The 21,259-nt window shown below is 47.7% G+C and overlaps 1 protein-coding gene across 3 annotated transcripts in view; it reads left to right on the forward strand.

Moving 5' to 3' along the window:
• Positions 1-1,968: 1,968 nt before the first annotated feature.
• GPD1L (glycerol-3-phosphate dehydrogenase 1 like) overlaps positions 1,969-21,259 on the forward strand; it is a 56,886-nt gene continuing 37,595 nt past the window's right edge. For all 3 annotated transcript variants that reach the window (XM_082663108.1, XM_082663110.1, XM_082663109.1), the window contains exons 1-2: positions 1,969-2,095; positions 14,508-14,685. In XM_082663108.1, coding sequence (XP_082519234.1) covers positions 2,049-2,095; positions 14,508-14,685 — 225 coding nt within the window. In that variant the 5' untranslated portion in view covers positions 1,969-2,048. The remainder of the gene's footprint in view (positions 2,096-14,507; positions 14,686-21,259) is intronic.

The raw sequence follows: 21,259 nt of genomic DNA on the forward strand, positions 1-21,259 counted from the left end.
CTCAAGAGTTCACACGTCCAGTGAGATGGGCTAACTTGTCGTCCTCCAAGTTGTTTAACCCTCTTCTGGGTGACCCACAGGAGGCCAACCTCGGCAGTCCTGCTATCTTAGCTGACCAGGAGGGGGACTGGCAGAGGACCAGCCATCTCAGCACTGGATTGTCTCACTCCTCTGTCCTGGAGCTTCTCCCCTCCCCCACGACCTTCATTAAATCAATACACAAAAATGTTTATAATATATGTAAAAATGTAAAGCATAACCAACCTTCCTCTCCACTAGAACCACAATCCTGTATTTTGTGTTTCCTTCCCTTCTTTTCCCTTACAGGTATACTATGTATGTATATATCCCTGTTGATACATGTAATTTTGCATGATCTTTGTAGCCAGTCTAGAAAATAAATGACTACTCACTATGTCCATCCTGGCACAATATGTCATGCATCTCCGCTGATTGATAAATCCTGTATGATGTTGTGCAGAATGGGTCCACAGAACATCCAAGCAGTTCATTTTCATGCAGGTGCAGTTGCAGCATTGCGGAATGGGAGCGTCCATATAAAGAACAAATCTTTTAGGCAAAGGCTAAAAGTGAGCCGATCAGTTGGTGTGAATCTTGGCAAAGTATGTTGACTCCTCAAGTACATGAGTTCATTACTTAATTAGACAAACCTGTTTGGTAACACAAATGGCAAGGGGAAAAAAATGAATAAAGCTTGGATAGCCCATCCTTCACATCATTCCCGCTTTGGTATCTTTCCTGGCAAATAACTGAGAGCTAACCACCAGTGAGGAGTGGAGGGCATGCTCCGTCTCACTCATTCTAAGTAGTTCCTTGCCTAAGTATCATAAGTAACAGAGATAAATTTTTCATACAATGTAGAAGTGAAAACAAAAATAACAGTTAATCCTCTGGGCATCAAACTAATAAGCCTAGTATTTTTCTAGGTACTAGAGTATTTGTTTCCTCAGCCAGTCTCCACTGATATTTTAGTTCTCTGGTTCTCAATCTTGAGTCCTTTGGCAATCACCCCTTGAACTTTAAAAAATTTGAATGTTTTGTATCCCATTCCGGGAGATTCTGATGCAATTGGTCTGGGGTGCTGACTGGGCGTGGGGATTTTGAAAAGCTCCGGAGACTCAGAGCTGCAGCGGAGTTTCAGAAACCCTGGTTCACACCGCTTTGTCCTCCTCCTCAGGGTCCAGCGTGGCGCCTGGTGGAAAGTGACGCTCACAATGGATACACAGCGTCCCGTTTCTCAGGAAGGAGGGAAGCGTGGTCTCAACCGCAAACCTCCTGGTGTCCTGGGGCGAAGACCATGAGGAGGCCAGTCCTGCCAAGCCAGTGGGTGACGGCGACGCCGCCCGTGTCTAGGTCTCCCCCTCCCTAGAGCGCAGGTACTGTCCGGCCAAGTCCCGAAGGCCTCAGAAGATACACGGCCACCGCGAAGTTCGGCGGTGCCAGGTGGTTTCTTGTTTCCACAAGAGAGGAGGAAGCTGAAGAGGATGGGGTGGCCACTTCGAGCTCTGGACCAAGCCTGGTTGACTTCAGAGTCAATCCAGGCTCCTCTCTCGGCTCCAAATTGCAGCCCCGGCAGCTCTTCCCGAGAGGGTCGGAGTCGGGGGCACGTAGGCCAGCCGGGTCAGGACTGCTCCGCGGGGAGGCTAGTGCAGCCCCCGGCGCCCGGAGCGCGCGTCAGGTCGCAACCGCCCAGGGAAGCAAGGGGCGCGGCGGGAGCGTCGATCCAGGGGGCGCGGACTACAAGTCCCGACAGGCCTCGGGCAGGGCTGGGCGGTGCCGGAGCGGGGCCAGGGGCCAGCCGGGCCCGGGCGTGCGCGGTGGTTCTCGGGAGTGGCGGGGCGGGTCCTCCCGGCTGTCAGCTGTAGCCCTGTGCGCTCGGGCGGGGGTAGTAGCGGCCATTGGCCGACAGGCGGGAGGGGCGGGCTGCTGCGAGCCTCAGCTGGTTCAGGCCGAGCGGGAGGAGGCGGAGGCGGAGCGGGCGGCCGGCCAGGGAGGCGCGCGCCGGTCTGCTGCGTTCCGGCCTGGCCATGGCAGCGGCGCCCCTGAAAGTGTGCATCGTGGGCTCGGGGAACTGGTGAGCGACGGCGGGCCGGCGGCGCGGGCTCCGCCTGCGGGAAGCCCCTCTGCCGGACGTCCGAGGGCGCACGTCCCCGCCACGGCGTGGGCACCGGGCACCGCGCGTGGGGAGGCGGGGCGGGCGGCCTCGCGGCCGGGCTGGGCACCGCGCGTCCGGGGAGGCCGCGCTGAGGCACTGGGCTGGGAGGCCCTGGGCCCGTGTGCTCGCGGGGGCGACGCGGAGAGAGGGGCGGCGCACCGGCGGGCACCTGTCTGCGCTCGCGGCACTTCGTGGCGGGCGCACGGAGGCCACCTGCTCGCCATGCCCGGGGGGTTTGCGCAACATCCTCAGGGCGTTCTTCATTTCTCCTGGGCACATCGCCTGGGTCGAGGAGTTGGAGGAGGCTCGAGCGTTCTTGCTGGTGTTTCCGAATCGAGGAAACCGAGGCAGAGGGAACTGAAGGGCGCCTGCTATCCAGGTCGAGGGCGGGGCCGGCTCTGCCCTTCCAAGTGCGGGTCCCGCTCCGGCTTCTGTGAAGTCTAGTATCTTAATAAAGTATCGGGAAGAAAATCCAAGTTCCTACAGGCCGGGCTCCCCAGTAGCTCAGGGACTTTGGGAATTCTCCTTTGGGGGGATGTTTGCGCAGCTTTGCTTCTCCGATAGGCTTTATTTGACTTTAGCGTTTATAAAGCACTTTGTGCCAGGCGTTCTTGTAAGCGCTTTAAATGTCAGCTCTTTTAGTTACTTTTCTGAAACTTACACAGTGGGATTATTTGGTGTGTTTGGGTTACTGTAGAGGAAAGTGGACCGGGGGAGAGGAGGCAGAATATGGTATAGCATCTGATATTTTCAGTCTTTTTTCCACAGCTGCGCCCTATTTTTCCCACATCCGAGGGACTAGTATAGAATAGTTCAGAGTGATGTCCTTAAAGTCCTTGTGTTTTTTGGTGGCCGGACACTTACCACTGTTAAGGCTTCTAGGAGTCCTGCAGCAATTGGTACTAGTTACTTGGTCTCCGTCTTTAAGACTTGGCCCAGAAAGTACTTCTTGCAGGAAACCTTATCTGATTCTCCACTTTTCCATCCCAGCAAGGTGAGGGCCCTCTCCCTGTGCCTCTGTTGCTGACATCTGTCATTGCAAGGTGATGATTTATTTGATTATCTGTTTCCACTCCTCCCCTCCCAGCTCTTGAGAACAGCATCTACCTTAGTGCCGGGCATATGCTAAGTAAATACTAAATGAATGTCTAAAAACTAACTTTTTAATGTAAAAATGTAATTGTATATGATTTGGCAATAATTCACATTGTTTAAAAGGTACCAAAAACCCCACAAAAAACACAGTGAAACATCTCTCATCCACTCTTGTCTCCCAAGGTATCTCCTGGAAGAAAACCACTGTTATCAGTTTCTTCTGTTCTTTCTGGAAGAATTCTATCAGATGCAAGCAAATGTTTACATATGTTCTTTTATCTCTCTGCCCTGCAAATACTAGGATATTATGCACTTTTCTGTAAACTTTTTTTTTTCAACTAACAACAGAATGTTCTGTCCCACATGTAATGGAGTTGGTACCTGCCCACTGCAGAGCTTCGTATGGACTTTCAGCTGGACTTTGCCAGTTCTGATCCCAAGGTCACTTGAGTGAAATGTCAGCTGCCTTGTGGGCCGTGAGACTGAAAAAGCGCCCATTCAGCGCGTGTTCTTTAACATTAGTTTCCTCTTCTATAAGAGGCCACAGAACCACAGATGACAGCACCTTTTCCTCCTTTGCAAGGTGCAGGAGAAGTGGCATGGCTGGGCTACGCCAGATATGGGCCTGAAATAAGACTTGTGAAGTGACCTTCCTGTGGCCCTGCCCCTCCGTCCCCCCTCCCCCCGCTGGCCCCATGCCCCCGGCTTCCCGCAGCTTCTCTCTGATGTACTTGACTTTTTCTTGGCTCACTCCAGCCCAAGGAAATGGAGTAGAAGTTGGCTAGTGACACTGGAGCAGAGCAATTGAGAAATGTGCCGATGGTCTGGGCTGGCTGCCGGTTCTGTTAATGATGGGATCAGACTGGAACAGTCATTGGCTTCCTTGTCGCTGCCCTGGGTGCAGAGCCATGCTAGTCCTAGAGAGAGGCTCACGACCTCCCCAGAGAAATTCAGGAACTTAGGGACAGAAAAGGACACAGAGAGGCTGCCCAGGGGCCCACTGAGTGTTCAGCTCTGGTCAAAGACATTTGACTGTCTGCTCCATGCAGATATGGTGGTTTTTCCAGGGATAGGAACACAAGTGGACACCATCTCTTCCTTCACGTCACAGATAGATAAGGATATGGAAGATAAATTCAAAAGAAGTACAAAGTCGAATGAAATATCTGTCACAAGATTAGACGTTTTAGATTGTTTTTTTGGTTTCTGTTCTGAATTTTTTTTTCTCACGTGGCATGCAAGATCTTAGTTCCCCAATCAGGGATTGAACCCGTGTCCCCTGCAGTGGAAGCACGGAATCTTAACCACTGGACCGCCAAGAAAGTCCAAGAGTAGACGTTTTAAATAGTGTTTTTAGTAATGTTTCTTAAAATGTGGTCCAAAGACAACTTGCATCAGCATTAGCACTGAAGCTAGACTTGCTGAATCATATTCCCTGAGTGAGAGTGGAACAGATTTTTCCCTAAGAGATTTTAGCCTTCTGCTGATTTTAAAACAGGTTACCAAAAGATGGACCCTTCCAGATGCTCAGGAATAGGAAATTACTTAAGCAGTGTTTACATCTGGGACTTTTTTTTAAAAGAAATTTATTTATTTGCTGTGTTGGGTCTTTGTTGCTGCGCCCGGGCTTTGGTTGCAGAGAGCGGGGGCTACTCTTTGTTGCGGTGCATGGGCTTCTTGTGGTGGCTTCTCTTGTTGTGGAGCACGGGTTCTAGGCACGCGGGCTTCAGTAGTTGTGGCGCACAGGCTTAGTTGCTCCGTGGCATGTGGGATCATCCCGAACCAGGGATCTTACCCGTGTCCCCTGCATTGGCAGGCGGATTCTTAACCACTGCGCCACCAGGGAAGTCCCTACATTTGGGACTTTGAAGCAGCTCAGAATGCTTATGGAAACAGTGATGTTACATCTATAGCTAAAAGGTGGCTCTAAAGCTCACATTGGTGCGTCCCCCAATGTAAATAATCATCAGTTGCTATGCAGATACCTGAAGACTGACGGGCCTGTCCCGCCCTCCCTCACCTCTTTTCCTCTAGACGGTGGGAGAGAGGAGGCCAAGGGGGCCTCTTGCATCCAGCTGAGCCCTGTTGTGCTGCCCGCTGTGAGGATGCAGGGAGGTGCTTCCTAAGCGGCATGGCTTTTCTTGGTCCTGGTGACTCACAATAGCAACAGAAAGGAAAAAACAAGCTTCTTAGGTTCCTCCAAAGATGAAACAAAGTTCCTTCACCAGAACCTTGGGAAGGGTACCCAGACACAGTGCAAGATGCAGCTCTAGAACTAAAACCTCAGGGTTGTATTTGCAGTCTAAGTCCAGAAACACCCCACACCTCCTTGGGAGGCCAGGTCAGGCAGCAGTGGGAGGAGGCACTCGGGATTCCTACCCCCTGGGTTTCTGGCCACATCAAGTTCTAGGTCCTTGAGCAAACTGCTTCTCTCCAAGAATCATTGCTCCTGACATGGGTACTTGCTGTCTAGGATCATGGTGAGGATGAAATGAGATGATCTGAGAGAGTGCAAAGTGACTAGCACCCAGCAGTTGTCAGCTAATGAAAAAATGCTGTCTGTGTTAGTTCCATCATCCTTGACCAGAGCTATCACAAAACAGACCTTTTCAAGGTCAGTGGTTAATAAGGTGGAATTAAAACCCAGATCCTTCTAACTCCAATGTCCGTGTTCTATAAATTCTTAGCATTTTCAGTGAGAAGTGTACTTTTACCAATGCCAATCACAAAATGCTAAGGAATAGAGGCAGAAGAAGGGAGAAGATAAAAGAGCGGGAGGTGTTTCCAGAAGTTATCTTTTGCCCCTGTTTTCAGCACAGCTTGACTCCTGGGACTGAAAGTCAGGGAGAGCTTTGGCCTACTTTGCACCGATGAGTGAAGCTGGACATGTGGCTGACCCTTTTTGTCCTGTTGGAAACATCTGAATGCAGCCTGGCAGCTCTTCATCCCCCAGTGTCATCGTTTTTGACTGTGCTGCTCAGTGCCTGTGATGATTCTTGCTGTACCCCCACGTGGAGAGCTTGAAACAGTTTAGGCATCTGCGTGTTAGCTCCTCTGAGGTCAGAACGACCCCTTCCTGGTCCACAGGCGACGCTGACACACCTCTACTGTGGAAGCTGGAGGGAGAGGTAGTGGTGGTTCGGGCTGACCTGGGAGGAGACCCATTTCCCTCGGGAGCCAGGCTGAGGACACCTGCCAGGCTGATCCGCACACCTGTTTCTGTTGTTGTGCAGTGTATACATCACAGCTATATTGAGGATGAGTCTGATTTTCATATCTTAGCCCTCTTTCACCTCTTTCATCATTCTTCACTTCCTCCCCTCCCTTAAGGGGGATAATCATAACAGTTACCACTTAGGGTCATTTTCTGTGTCTGGGATGTGCATTATTTCATTTAAATCTCATAACAAGTCTATGCGGTACTACTATTATTCCTATTTTAGGTGACAAAACTGAGATTAGAAAACTTTTCAAGGTCAGTGGTTAATAAGGTGGAGTTGAAACCCAGATCTTTCTAACTCCAATGTCCGTGTTTCTATAAATTCTTATTTTTAATGAGAAGCATACTTTTACCTGAGAACAAATCCCATCATCACAAAAATATTGAGTAGCTTACCCTCTCAAAAATGTCTAGTATAACAATATTCCACTTAAGAAAAATCAAATTGAAATGAGGTCTTAAAAATCATCCTGGAGAGACTTCCCTGGCAGTCCAGTGTGTAGGACTCTGTGCTTTCACTGCTTGCGGCACGGGTTCGATCCCTGGTTGGGAAACTAAGATCCTGCGTGCCTTGCAGTGTGGCCAAAAAAAAAAAAACAAACATCCTGTTCAGTTTCCCTCCAAAGGAGGCATCCCATTTCTTGTAGACATGACATGATCATAGTTTACTGTTTTTAAGGCACCTGATCTTAAAATTAATCTAGTAAATTAATTATTAGAAAAGTCTTATATTTGAGAGGAGAATCTGTCGCCTCCAGCTTCTACCCATTAGTCTGTGAGCAGCGCTGAGGCGAGCCTACTCTTTTTTTTTTTTTTTTTCTGGCTGCGTTGGGTCTTTGTTGCTGTGTGGGGGCTTTCTCCAGTTGCGGCAAGTGGGGACCACTCTTCGCTGCAGTGGCAGGCCTCTCATTGTGGTGGCTTCTCTTGTTGCGGAGCACAGGCTCCAGGCAAGTGGGCTTCAGTAGCTGTGGCTTGCGAGATCTGGAGTGCAGGCTCAGTAGTTGTGGCGCACGGGCTCAGTCCCTCCATGGCATGTGGGATCTTCCCAGACCAGGGCTCGAACCCGTGTCCCCTGCGTTGGCAGGTGGATTCTTAACCACTGCACCACCAGAGGAAGCCGAGCCCACTCTTTTCTAAAACATGTCCCATTGGATAGAAGAGTCACATGTCCCCTAAATCTTCCCTGTCGCCGGCCAAGTAGTATCTCCAAGCCTCTCAATCCTTGCTGGTGGCAAGTTGTGTCTGGGGTTGTCAACCATCCAGGTCTTTCTCCTTCCCCACATCTCTAACTCCCAGGCTTGATGATGTCAGGAACTAAGCCAGAAGTCCCCCGACTCCTTTAAGGTTATCCTAGTGGCACTTTGCCATCATTCTACTTTGGGGCTCAGTTCCTTCCACAGTTGGGTGCTAGGAACTTCATTGATTATCTGTTGCTGCCCCAGTATCTCCCCTGAAACTTAATGGCTTCAAACAGCAATCATTGATTAGCTCCTGATTCTGGGGGTCAGCAATTTGGGCTAAGCAGGGAGAGTCTTCTGCTGGTCTCACCTGGGCTCACTCATAAGGCAGCGGTCAGGTGTTTAGTGGGCTGGGGCTCTTGGTCCTCGATGCCCCCTTTCACAGTGGGCAGGCTTTGGCCAGGCTAATGGGGGCGACCGGCCACGTGTCTATCTTTCTGCAGCAGGCGAGCTTGGGCTTCTCCATGTCGTGGCTGGATTCCAACTTCAAGAGAGAGTTCATGTAAATTCCTCACATAAGTGGAATCATACAGTAATTGTCCTTTTTGTAACTGGCTTATTTCACTTAGTATAATGTCCTCAAGGTTCACTTCTTTTTGTAGCATGTGCCAAAATTTCTTTCCTTTTTAAGGCTGAATTGATAGTCCACGGTATGAATATACCAGCTTTTGTTTATTTGTTCAATCCATCAGTGGACACTTGGGTTGCTTCCACCTTTTGGCTGTTGTGAGTAATTCTGCTATGAACATTGGTGTACAAATATCTCTTTAAGATTCTGCTTTCAAATCTTTTGGGTATATGCCCAGAAGGGGAATTGCTGGATCATATGGTAATTCTATCTTTAGGTTTTTGAGGAACCACTGTATTGTTTTCCATAGCAGTTACACCATTTTATATTCCCACCAGCAGAGCACAAGGGTTCCAATTTCTGCACATTCTAACACTTGTTTTTCTTTTGTTTTAATATAGTAGCCACACTAACAGGTGTGAGGCGGTATGTATTTTGTTAATCGCATGTGATGCACATGATCATATGGCATATACAATTTTGCATCCTGTTTTTTGTTAAATGTAACATTCTATTTGAGGCTTTTCCTCTGCAGTTTGGATTTTGATAGACAGAAAGACTGTTTTCATCTGCTTCTCCCCCTCCTTTTTTTCTCTATGTGAAGTTGTTCACATTGATCTTTTTTCCTCTGTGGTTGCTATCTTTGATTTTTAACTTATAAAGCTTCCCTATCCAGAGATCAAATAAACATTCACCAAGTTGAATCTATTTTTAAAATACTTTATTTTTCACATTTGCATCTAATACTCTGGCATTTGATTGTACTTTAAAAGCCCTTTAACTGCAAAGAATTACACAAAATGTTAACAGTGGTTCTCCCAGGGTGGTAAGATGATAATTTTTTTTTGTCTCTCATGTATTGCTTTTATGAATAAGAAAGTTGATGTTATTTAAGCCAAAACTGATCACCCTCTTCCCTTGGATCCACACGTAGGATCAGCTCTGGGCACGGGATGGGGAGAATCTAGCTGCACCCTTGTTTGTTCTCCCTAGAGAGTTTCCTCCTTGGTAAAAGAGGGATGGTCTGTGGCGTCCTTTCTGTGCCAGTAAGCTCCTGCACCCCATGCAGTTCTGGGAATTGTCAACCTGACTTGATAGGCATCCTGTTCCTTGGCTGATTAAAATGTCACATCTTTTTAGAGAGGAAGAGGTGAGTGAATGCCAAGGGGCTGGGGGAAGGGGGGTGTTGCCAGTGGAGGTTAGGACCTCCAGCAGGTGAGTGTCCAGCTGGGACCCAAGGAGGGAGAGCAGAGTGGTGAAGACATGGCCTGGGCTGCGGATCTCTCCTCTTCCACTGACCACCAGTGTGATCCCGGGAGTTCAGTGTCTTCACTTGAAAAATGGGGATCGTGATAGTCCCTGTCTCAGAGGGTTGCTAAGGCTTAAAACAGATAATGTGGGTAAAGCATTGAAAACAGTACTCTGGTGGTAATCAGATTGCGATACCTAAATGTATCAGATGAAAGGGTTATACCCCTTCAGTTTATACAATGTTATTTGTCAATTACATGTCAATCAAAAAACAAAAAGCAAACAAACAGTGCCTGACACCTGGTAGTCAGCAAACCCCTACCCTCTGCCTCTTGCCCCATCCTTCCCTCTCCTCTTCCCCTTCCTCTGCTCCTTTCTCAACCTCCTCTCCCTGTCTCCCCCTGCTGCTCATAACCTCTCCCCTCCCCCTTCCTCCACCTCCCACCAGGTGTGGACTCTGGGTAAAAGCAGAGGACAGTCTCCATGCCCCCACCCCGTTCCTGCACCTTTGCTCCACGGGCCCTTCCCTCTGGCTCGAATTCTCCCCCACCCCAACCTTAGACTTACCAGCTTTATCCCCTGTGTCCTCTGTGCCCGGCACAGTGTCTGCATGGCATAGGTGCTTAATGTGTATTCTCAACAAAATGATTCTACTCTACCCCTCAGCAAACAGGAATTAGTAGAAAGTGTGGGCTTTGGAAACAGATCTGGGCCAGAACTGCTGGCTCTACATGGACAGCGTGACCGGGTGACTTATTCATTCTCTCTGAGCCTCTACTTCTTCATCTGTAAAGTGGGGATAACGTGGCTGCTGGAAAGATGAAATGAGCTCTTGTGTCAAATACCCAGTGTGTACCCAGCTGGCACTGGGTCGTGATTTCCCACCCTAAGTCCCTTTTAAATTTTGTTGGCATAATATTGCTGAGGTTGCAAACTAGTCTGTACTTTGAGGCCCAAGACTTGTTGATAAGTAATTCATGATTCCATAGGAAATGTGATATTATACTCCGGAGTAAAGACCCAAGACTGGCCGTCAGCCGTGCTGAGTCCCCCTCCGAGTTCTGCCACTACCTGGTTGAGTAACCCAAGGTCAGAGTGACCGAGCCTCCTGTGTCGTGTCTTAATCTGCCAGGTGGAGGTTTAGATGGAATTAAACCTTCTTTAAACTGCCCTTTTCGCTTTTGTTTGGCTTATTCACTTAGACTTTCTTTAAAAGTTGACTTTAAAAGAAAACTTTATATCACCACTCCAAAGACTGGAAGTAGAAGGTAACAGCAGCCACCAGTAGAATGGAAACAAAACAGTATTACAAAACCCTTGCCAGATACTGGTCCCTGCCGAGGCTCTGAGTGGAGGCCGCCTCATACTTTGGGAAGAAGGGAAATTCACACAGGCTGGGGAGCTGGGAAACACCGCAACACTCACATGAGACATTCGGCGCTCTCTCAGGGAGGCCAGGAGAGTTGAAAAGGGCACACATGCGTCATTGTCACTTGGTGCTGTGTGTGCGTGTGTGTGTGTGGGGGGGGGGCAAGCGCTCAGCCATTGGGGCTACCTCTGGCCCCCACTCCTCACTTGGGGGAGAACCGGACTCATCGCAGACCTGGCCTTTAGTAGATGGACGAGCTGGCAGGTGGAGCAATGGCTGCTTGTGCCCTTGACCCAGCCGTGTTAATGATCTGTGCCTGACCAGGCTGGAACAGTTACAGGACAGCCCCTGAAACAAGGAGACGCCACCACCGTGGCCATGGGACCCCAGCCCCGACCATGGCTGAGCCACACACAAACTGCCTCCATGGACTGGACTGGACGCAGTATTTTTCTTTTATTTTAGACTCAGTTCTAATATATCTGTGCATGTTTTTAGACTGGTCCTCTGTAGGCCAGGCATCTTTTTAGGACAGGGTTTTCACTTATATGTGGATTTTATGTAGTTGCCTTCAAACACACGGGTTCTTCCAAAACACTCCCTTTGCTATTTGATCCTGTTCCTTACACATATGTGACAAACACATTTAGTACCATTTCAGAGCCACAAAGGAGTTTTGGGTATGGATTATACTTAAAAACAAAAACAACTTTATTCAGGTGTAATTGAAACACAGAAAACTCAGACATACTTAATATTTGATGGGTTTGGAGATAGGGATACACCCATGAAACCATCACCACAATCAAGGTAATAAACATCCATCACCTCCAAGAGTTTCCTCCTGCCCCCATCTCCCCATTTTTGGTGGTAAGAATATTCAGTACTATGTTAGCTATGGGCTTGTCGTATAGAATATATAGCCTTTATTATGTTGAGGTGAATTATATACTTTTGAGGTTTTATAAACAACACAGAAAAGGTGGACAGCAAAGAAAATTCTTGGTTCAAATGGAGATAGTACTGAAAGAGATTAAAGCAGAACAAATTAAAGTGTTTTCATTTCTGATCTCCCAAAAAATATATTATTGTATAAGTTATATAGAAAGAACAAGACTAGGCCTTATAGGCATTAGAATCTTTTTGTTCATCTCCCTGGATTTTTTTTTTTTTTTTTTTTTGGCTGAGTTGGGTCTTCTTTGCTGCGTGGGGGCTTTCTCTAGTTGCGGTGAGCAGGGGCTACTCTTCGTTGTGGTGCACGGGCTTCTCATTGCAGTGGCTTCTCTTGTTGCAGAACATGGGCTCTAGGCGCGCGGGCTTCACTAGTTGTGGCGCACGGGCTCTAGAGTACAGGCTCAGTAGTTGTGGTGCACGGGATTAGCTGCTCCGCGGCATGTGGGATCTTCCTGGACCAGGGCTCAAACCCGTATCCCCTAGCATTAGCAGGAGGATTCTTAACCACTGCGCCACCAGAGAAGTCCCTCCCTGGATTCATTCTTGAATTGAATTTCATGCTTCTTCCCGGTGTCCATCTCCTCCCTTCCCTCCCCTCCCCCATCCATGAGTGGCAGATCCAATAGCTTGGCCCAGAATTACCTGGAGTTACCTCAGCGTTGCTGAGTCTGATGCATCCCTTAGCTACCACTGCAAAACAGCCCACCCTCTGCCAACTCGGTGCTGAAAATAACAAGCACGTGTTGTTGCTTGTGCATCTCTGGATCAGCTGGTTAGTTCTTGGCTTGGCCCGGCTCCCTCACGTGTCTGTGATTAGCTCAGTGTTGGCTGGAAGCTCTGCTTTGCCTGCTTTTCCCATCCCTGATGCATGAAGCCCTTTTTGCTTGTCTGCAGAGGTATGGTCTTCCTCAGCACCGTTCCCATGTCTTCTCCCTGGACCCCAGCCAGGTCTGTCCACCGTGGTTGCCTCAGCTGAACGCTGGGCAGGCGAGCCTTCCCATGGATTACCTGGGTTGCATCTGAGTCCTTTATGTTAAAAGTCCCTCGCAGTTTACCCTTCTAATCTCGTGTCCCTCATTCCCTTTCACCTCTTATCACACACAGGATTGTGAATTCCTTTTACCTTGTTCATCTCTCAATTGGGTGGGAAGCTTTTGAGAGCTGTGCCTTTTATATCACCAGCATCTAGCCCAAGGTGTTATGTGCAAAAATAATTGGTGATAATGCCAAGTCTCCCAGGTAATTCTATTGTGCAGCCAAAGATAAACATAAGGATAACTGTCTCCAATCTGTTCTTCTGCATCAGCTTGGTCCCACCCCCTTTCCGTCATCACCCCTTACTCCATTTCACAAATTGTCTGTATCGTTAGGAAAAATCATTAGAAAAAATAATGAATGCCCTGACACGTGAATTCTCAAGGTGCTCTTTACCATTCTTTCCTTTGCTCCTCACACCAGGAAAGTTATCTAAGAAACTATTTCTCTGTTCAGATTCCTGTAAAAGAACTTGATTGGTTCAGCCGGGATTAGGTACCACCCGCGGCCCAATCAGTGTGCACTCAACACACCTGTGAGATGGGCAAGGTACCCGCTGACCATGATCACCTCTGCCACGGGGACCAGCCGCACACCCGCGGCTCTTGTGCAGAGGACTGGCGTTAACTAGCATCTTCTCTTCCCCTGTGGGAAAGCCTATTGGAGACTGATTCATTACCAGAAAAGGTTTGGTGAGTAGAGATGCAGAAAAAAGGGAGCTTTTAGAGGCCTCTGGGTGTCTTCTGGGGGGACCCATGCCCTTGCTCTGCTCCTTTTCTGGAATCCACTTGGGGCTTGTCTTTCCTTTATGACTGCACATGGAGCCTGTTGCAGTTCACCAGAGCACAGCTTATTCTGCGGTAGCTGCATGTTAATCTTGATGGATTTGAAATATAGCCTAGTTGCTTCGGAGACTTCATGAACGCTTGAAGTGTTATTTTTATGCCATCTTTCAGGTGGATTTCTCTTCCTTCTGTGATACTCTCTTCCAAGATAGGTTGGTGCTTACTAGTTTCAAGGGGTGGTGCTTTCTGACCTTGTAGCAAATTCTGGGGCTTTCCTGATATGGGGTGGTATTTCCAAGTGAAAACAACTAAGTTTCAAACAGTTTGGACTTCCCTGGTGGCGCAGTGGTTAAGAATCAGCCTGCCAATGCAGGGGACATGGGTTTGAGCCCTGGTCTGGGAAGATTCCACATGCCACGGAGCAACTAAGCCCATGTGCCACAACTACTGAGTCTGTGCTCTGGAGCCAACGAGCCACAACTGCTGAAGCCCACATGCCTAGAGCCCGTGCTCTGCAACAAGAGAAGCCACCGCAATGAGAAGCCCACGCACTGCAACGAAGAGTAGCCCCTGCTCGCCACAACTGGAGAAAGCCTGCACGCAGCAACGAAGACCCAATGCAGCCAAAAACAAACAAATAAATAAATAAATTTATTAAAAAACCAAACGAACAAACAGCTTGCGGCTGAGACGACATCACATCTGAGTTCTAAGCTCAGTGCTTGAATCAGAACGCAAGTCTCCTGAAATACAATCTAGTGCTTTTTCTCTTCTGCTCGAGTGAGTTTGTTTTCTTTTCCACTGTTTCTTTTGCAGGGGTTCAGCTGTTGCAAAAATAATTGGTGATAATGTCAAGAAACTTCAGAAGTTTGCCTCCACGGTCAAGATGTGGGTCTTTGAAGAAACGGTTAATGGGAGAAAACTGACAGACATCATAAATAATGACCATGAAAATGTAAAATATCTCCCTGGACACAAGCTGCCAGAAAACGTGGTAAGACTTTGGTTAATTCTAAAAGTTACATTCAGCTGAGTTAGCACTTGGGACGTGGGAAGATGGGAAACCTGCTTCCCCGGTCTCCTGTTCCTCTCTACCACCAGGTTCATTGCTTGGTCCGTTTTGGTTTTCCTGACTCTGAACGTGGGCCTTGTGTTAGTTTGCTGGAGCTGCCATAACAAAGTACGATAGACTGGGTGGCTTAAACAACAGAAATTAATTTTCTCACAGATCTGGAGGCTTCACGTTGTCTGGAGGAAGAAATTTTCCTCTACCCTTCTAGGTTCTTCTGTCTGGTCTGAGAATTAAGTTGACATGAGACAGATTAACAGGAGAAAACCAAACAAAAGTTTAATAACATGTATGCATAGGAGAGACCCAGGAAAACTACGTCATTCACCAAAATGGCGGAAGCCCTCACCTTAAATATTATCCTCAGCTAAAGACAAAAGAGGATGTTGAAGGTGGGGATAGTCAGTTCTGGGAGGTAATGGGGAAAGCACAGTAAACAAGGGTAAGGTGGTTACGCAGATTTAAGTCAGTGCCTTCCCCTTTCCTGAGAGTTTCTAGAGATTTGGTCCTCCCAGCTCTTCCAGGTACTTGGAGGGAGATCCCCTTACAAATGGAGATTTCCCTCATGAATGTAAATGTTTCTTACAAAAGGACAACTCCTACTTGGTTTTCAGTTTCCTCCTTGTCTGCTGTTTCTTAAAAAACAACCACCTTAAAATAATTAATGTGCCAGGGCTTCCCTGGTGGCGCAGTGGTTGAGAGTCCGCCTGCTGATGCAGGGGACACGGGTTCGTGCCCCGGTCCGGGAAGATCCCACATGTCGCGGAGCAGCTGGGCCCGTGAGCCATGGCCGCTGAGCCTGCGCGTCCGGAGCCTGTGCTCCGCAACGGGAGAGGCCACAACAGTGAGAGGCCCGCGTACCGCAAAAAATAATAATAATTAATGTGCCAAAGAGGCATATTTTGAGGTGGCAAAATCTACTCCCCTGCAAAGCCCAAGATCAAGGTGTTGGTAGAGTTGGTTCTTCTGAGGCCTCTCCTGGACTTCTCTTCTTCCCGTGTCTCCACGTGGTCCTCCCTCTGTGTATCTGTGTCCTAAGACAGACACCAGTCATGTTGCAATGGGGCTTACCCCAGTGACCTCATTTTAACATAATAACCTTTACAAAGACCCTGTCTCCAAATACAGTTGCATTCTGAGGTACGAGAGTTAGGACTTCAGCATATGAATTTTGGGGAAACACATTGCAGCTCATCACAGGCTACTTTCTTGGCATTCAGAGTGGTGGTCACATCAAAGCTAGAACTAATAATTTTGCCTTTGTATTGTGTCTCTTGGTAACTCCCGAGATACCTGTTGACGAAAAATTAATCAGTCGGTCTAAGAAAGAAGTAGAAATTTTATTCGAGCCAAATTGAGGATTATAACTTGGGAATAGCATCTCAGTGTTGAGAACTGTTCTGCCCATTAGAAGTCAAGGCATAGTTACATATGTTTTTTGAGACAGAGGGCTTTATGTTAAATGAATTACTGACAGTTCATACAATCCAAGTCTGTACAAGATAAAGAAGGAATGTTATGTTTAAGGAGTTGTCTCCTTGATGCTAAGAGAATGTTGCTCTTCATGGTTGAGCAGGTATTTCCGCCGATGGGGAAGGTTTGGTCCATGTGTAATGCAGATACACAATGCACAGTAGAAGGGAGAGAGGAGGCCAAAGGGCAAAGAAAATTTTTTTTGTTTAATTTTTTCTTGTCTTGCCACAAAATATGAATTTTATTTCACATACCCTTTCTAAGCGCATGGACTTTGGTCCATCCCTAGGCCAGCTAATGCACTGGTGAAACCGTGCACCTCAGATTGGGACTTGAACCCACGTGCTGGGACTCAAACCCAGCCAAAACCCACAGTCTTCCAACTGAGGTCACACACCTGGTTTCAGAACTTAACGAAGCTCAGGTTCTTGATGTCTTATCTCAGAAAGAATTCAGTGAGCGACAAAGTGAAAGGTAAGAAATGGATTTATTTAGAGAGAAACACACTCCACAGAGTGTGGGCCATCTCAGAAGGTGAGAAAGGCACCAGGGTATGAGGTTGTCAGTTTTTATAGTGGTGGGTAATTTTATAGGCTAATGAGTGGTAGGAGTATTCCAGCTATTTTGGGAAGGGGCGGGGATTTCCAGGAATTGGGCCACCGCCCACTTTTTGATCCTTATGTTACAGTGAGCATATACTGAGCCTCAAGGGCTGGTGGAAGTTGACTTGTCCACCATCTTGGACCCATTTGGTTCTAATCTGTTTATGTCATGTCCTTGGGCTATGTCGTTATTTCAAAGGTTGTGCCCTGCCCCCTTCCCTCCTGTTTTATTGGTCTGTAATTAAAACCAAGGTCAAGACCTAAATTACCAAATAAGATTGGAGAAAATAGAAAATGGGAAGACTGACAGTTTAAAATTCCAGCTTATTAGGCCTGAGCAGGAAAAATCTAGGTTATTGCCTCATTCCAGTGACTTGCAGAGGAAGAAGGTGAGCCTGAGAATGAAAATGGTGACCCGGCAGCTTGTGTGAGTGGAATTCATGAACTCCTGTTCCAGATTCACCCCTGGATGGCTTTCTGTAAGAGTCTGTTTGAAAACCAGCCCAGGTGGCTGCCTGACTCCTAGCAGGGGAGACAGATTTGTTGGCTGATGAATGCCAGCAAGTTTGGAGATGCAAAGACTTTGCTCATTGAGGATTTCCAGTTGCCTTTGGCTACAGTGTTCATTGGTGTCAAGCCCTGTGCAAAGTAGTTTACATATATCATCATGTTACCCGGAAACTGGGTTTACCTCTTGGATTTATTACTTGGAACAAGTAAGGAGAACACCAAGGATCTTTCCTAAAGCAGTGTCTCCCCAGCAACAAAATTGGGGAAGTTTTTTTTTGGCAAGAAGTAGATTTATTAATATAGGACGCTTGTATGAGATGCAAGCGGTCAGGCGAGGGAGCTCTGCCCTGAGGTTTAAGTGGGCTACAATTTTATAGTCAAAGGAAAGGGGGAGAGGAAAAATTGGGGAAGTTTTAAGCTACAGGAACATGCATACTCACGAAGGGGCTTGGGTGGTGGACTGAGTGAGTCCAAGCTAAAGTGGATTGAAAGTTACAAGGGTCAGAAATGGTCAACATCATCATTCCTTAGGTTCCAGTTGATCTGGAGGTGTTTAAACCCGAGGCTGGTTTAAATCCTGCAAACCGCTTAAGATAGTGCTTTAGGCCAGTCTAACTGGGAGTCTTTACAACTGATGTGTTATCTTTGCTATTCTTACTTCTCTTGCCTGATAAGTTTGTCCTTTTGATCCTTAATTACTGAGACCTGTTCAAAGGCAAGCACTGTGGCTCAGATCACAAAATGGCTTAAGCCAAAGATGGCTTCTCTTCTGTCAAGAAAGCCATGCCTTGTTCTATTTCTCCAGGGAACCCCATCCCTGTCTGGTTACAGTCTCATTTAATGTTCTCAGTGACCCTCTTAGGTTGGTGTTATTAGCTTTCTTACTGTGATGGTGATTCTGATTTTATAGGGGAAGAAACCAGGGCTCAGAGAGGTTAATGAACTTGCCCCAGGTCACAGAGCTGGTGGCTGGCACACCTGTTCCTGAGCCTGCTGAGTCATGGCCTTTTAGACAGTGATGACTTGATGACTTCCCTGTGTCACTGCACTAGGACCGGGCAGCGTTTCCCTGCAGTTACTCCTGGTGCAGTAAGTGAGGAGAGGAAGGTTCCCTAGGGTTCTGAGCTGGGCAGTTAAGTTACCCAAGTATCTGATGGAAAGAGTAAAGGTGCCGCTGTTCCCGCGGCTCTGGAAGGCCTCTGAGGTCATCTCTAACCATGCTTGGTGCAGACCATTCCTCCGAGCTTCCCTTCTCATACCTGTCGGGATCAATTACTCCTTCCCTTCTGTAGAGAGTTCCTTCCACTCTGTGTGGAGCACTCTGTACCCCCACCTGCCCCAGGCATGTGGGCTTGACTTTCTGGGGTTTCGTTCTACCAAGGTTCCTAGCGTAGTGCTCAGGGAACGTGGGGGGAGGTGAATCTGCCCGATGGTTCTCTGCCTGCACAGAGAACAGGGGAGCAGGGGGGAAGGAGGGAGTCAAGAGCCATGTCCCTCAGAGCCTGGCCCATGACTGACTCCACCCCCCACCTTCCTGGGTGCCCAGGTGTGGACGAGGGAGGAACTCTCTGCTCCCAGATGGTTGATATCTGAAGCCTTGTAGGCTCATGACGATGAGCGTATCCGTTCCCTGGACTGGACATTTGCATGGTTTCCGGTCATTTGCTGTTATAGACAGTGCCCCCGGGAAAGGCCTTGTCTCTGTTGCAGGGATGGCATCGCTGGGTCACAGGGATGCAGCCTGTAATCTGCCAGATGGCATCACTGGTTTCCAGCATGATAGTGAAACTGCACAACCCAGATTGGGACTTGAACCCACTGTCTTTTAATTAAAATCATACACCTGGTATCAGGACCTACTGAAATTCAGGTTCTTTATGTCTCAGCTCAGAAGGAATTCAGTGAGAGACAAAGTGATAGGTAAGAAGTGGATTTATTTAGAGAGATACACATTCTATAGACAGAATGCAGTCCGTCTCAAAAGGCAAGAGCACCCAGGGAGAAACACACTCCACGGACAGAGTGTGGGTCATCTCAGAAGGCCAGAGGCCTCGGGGTTACAGGGTTGTTAGTGTTCACAGGCTGGCTAATTTCATAGGCTAATGAGTGGGAGGAGTATTCTAACAGTCTTGGAGAGGGGGTGAGAATTTCCAGCAATTGGACCCCACCCACTTTTGGGCCGTTTATGGGGGGCCTTCAGTCATGGTGCCTGTGGGTGTGTTGTTTAGCATATGCTAATATATTATAATGAGAGCTTAATGAGGCTCAAGGTCTACCGGAAGTCGAATCTTCTGCCATCTTGGGCCTAATTGGTTCTAACCAGTTTATGTTGTATCCTCAATGGCTGTCCTTCTTTTAAAGGTTGTGCCCTGCCCCCTTCCCTCCTGTTTCAGTTGTGCCCATCTCCACACACCTAGTGGGGTTTGAGAACTCACATCCTTCCACATCCTTGCTGGCACTTGGTAGAGGACGCCCAGGGTATTGGAAAGTTTTATTTCTTAAGCTGGCAGAAGGTACACAGGTGCTTGATTGTTTGTTTTTTCTTTGTGCTTTCTAGGTTCTAGAATTTGTATGTATGAAATGTCTCATGATAAGTAATTTTAAAAGTTGAACAGTGGTGAAGCATGGTGGTGATGGGCACACCTTGGAGTCGAGGGCCTGCTCTGAGTGAGCCTGGGCAGCCCCCCTCCTCTTGGTAAGATGGGCCTCTGTGAGTAGTTTCCTTAGCGGTGCTGTGAGGAGTAAATGAGATGATTCACATACATTGTTTAGTGTTAAGAATCTGTTACAAAGCCAGGGCTTTGTTTTTGTTGGTTTTTTAAAAAAAATTTTATGTTTATTTCAGAGTTTTTCAAATACCTCATTCGATCATTTAAAAAGTCAACTAGTGTTAGACCAAGACCGATCATTGTTACCATTTTTTAAGATGAAAAGCCAGACATAAGATTAATTGACTCAGAGCGAATATGGATCTAGAGCTAAAAAGCTGGCTTTACTCATTTCTGTCTTGCGGATTCAAGCAGAAGAGATGTGCTGCATTTCATCTATGTCCAATTGTTTTTTATGACGTCTGCCACTTCTGCTGATTGAGACTCTGAGTCATCCTTGCTTGGTGCCCCCAGACTGCTGCCCGCCTGACCCTTCTCCAGGTCATCACGTGCTCATATGTGACCCCTCCACAGGGGAACCTTCTGTAACAATGACATGACCATGTCATCAACTTCTCACTAAAAACTGGGGCAGTCTGGGTTTCTGATTTCCCCTTAGACCTGAATGGAAGAACATTTCTTATTTCCTGTCACTGCAGGCTAAAAATTGTTGGTCCTGTGTTATGGCTGTCTGTCCAGGGCCTTTGTTTAGAGGAGGTCACCCAGGTAGAGAGCTCTTCTGCCTCAGTCCAGCTTTAACCAACCTCAGTGTGACACCAGTATTGACAATTGCAGCATCTTCTGTGAATTATAGTTGTCATGGCATCTCATCTTTGTCGTCTTCTTTTTATTTTTCCCCAAGTTTATTTATTTATTTTTGGCTGCGTTGGGTCTTCATTGCTGGGCACGGGCTTTCTTTAGTTGCGGGGAATGGGGGCTACTCGTTGCGGTGCGTGGGCTTCAGTAGTTGGGGCTTGCGGGCTTTAGAGCGCAGACTCAGGTAGCTACGGCGCACGGGTTTAGTTGCTCCACAGCATGTGGGATCTTCCTGGACCAGGGCTCTAACCCATGTCCCCTGCATTGGCAGGCAGATTCTCAATCACTGCACCACCAGGGAAGCCCACATCTTTGCCTCCTAAGCCTTGCCAGCTCTGTTTTTAAAAACAGCTTTATTGAGATAGAATTCACAGACATACAATTTACCATTAAAGTGTACAATTCAGTGGTTTTTAGGATATTCACAAAGTTGGGCAACCATCACTGCAA

This window comes from Grampus griseus, assembly GCF_964374135.1.
Source record: "Grampus griseus genome assembly, chromosome: 10".
NCBI lineage: Eukaryota > Metazoa > Chordata > Mammalia > Artiodactyla > Delphinidae > Grampus > Grampus griseus.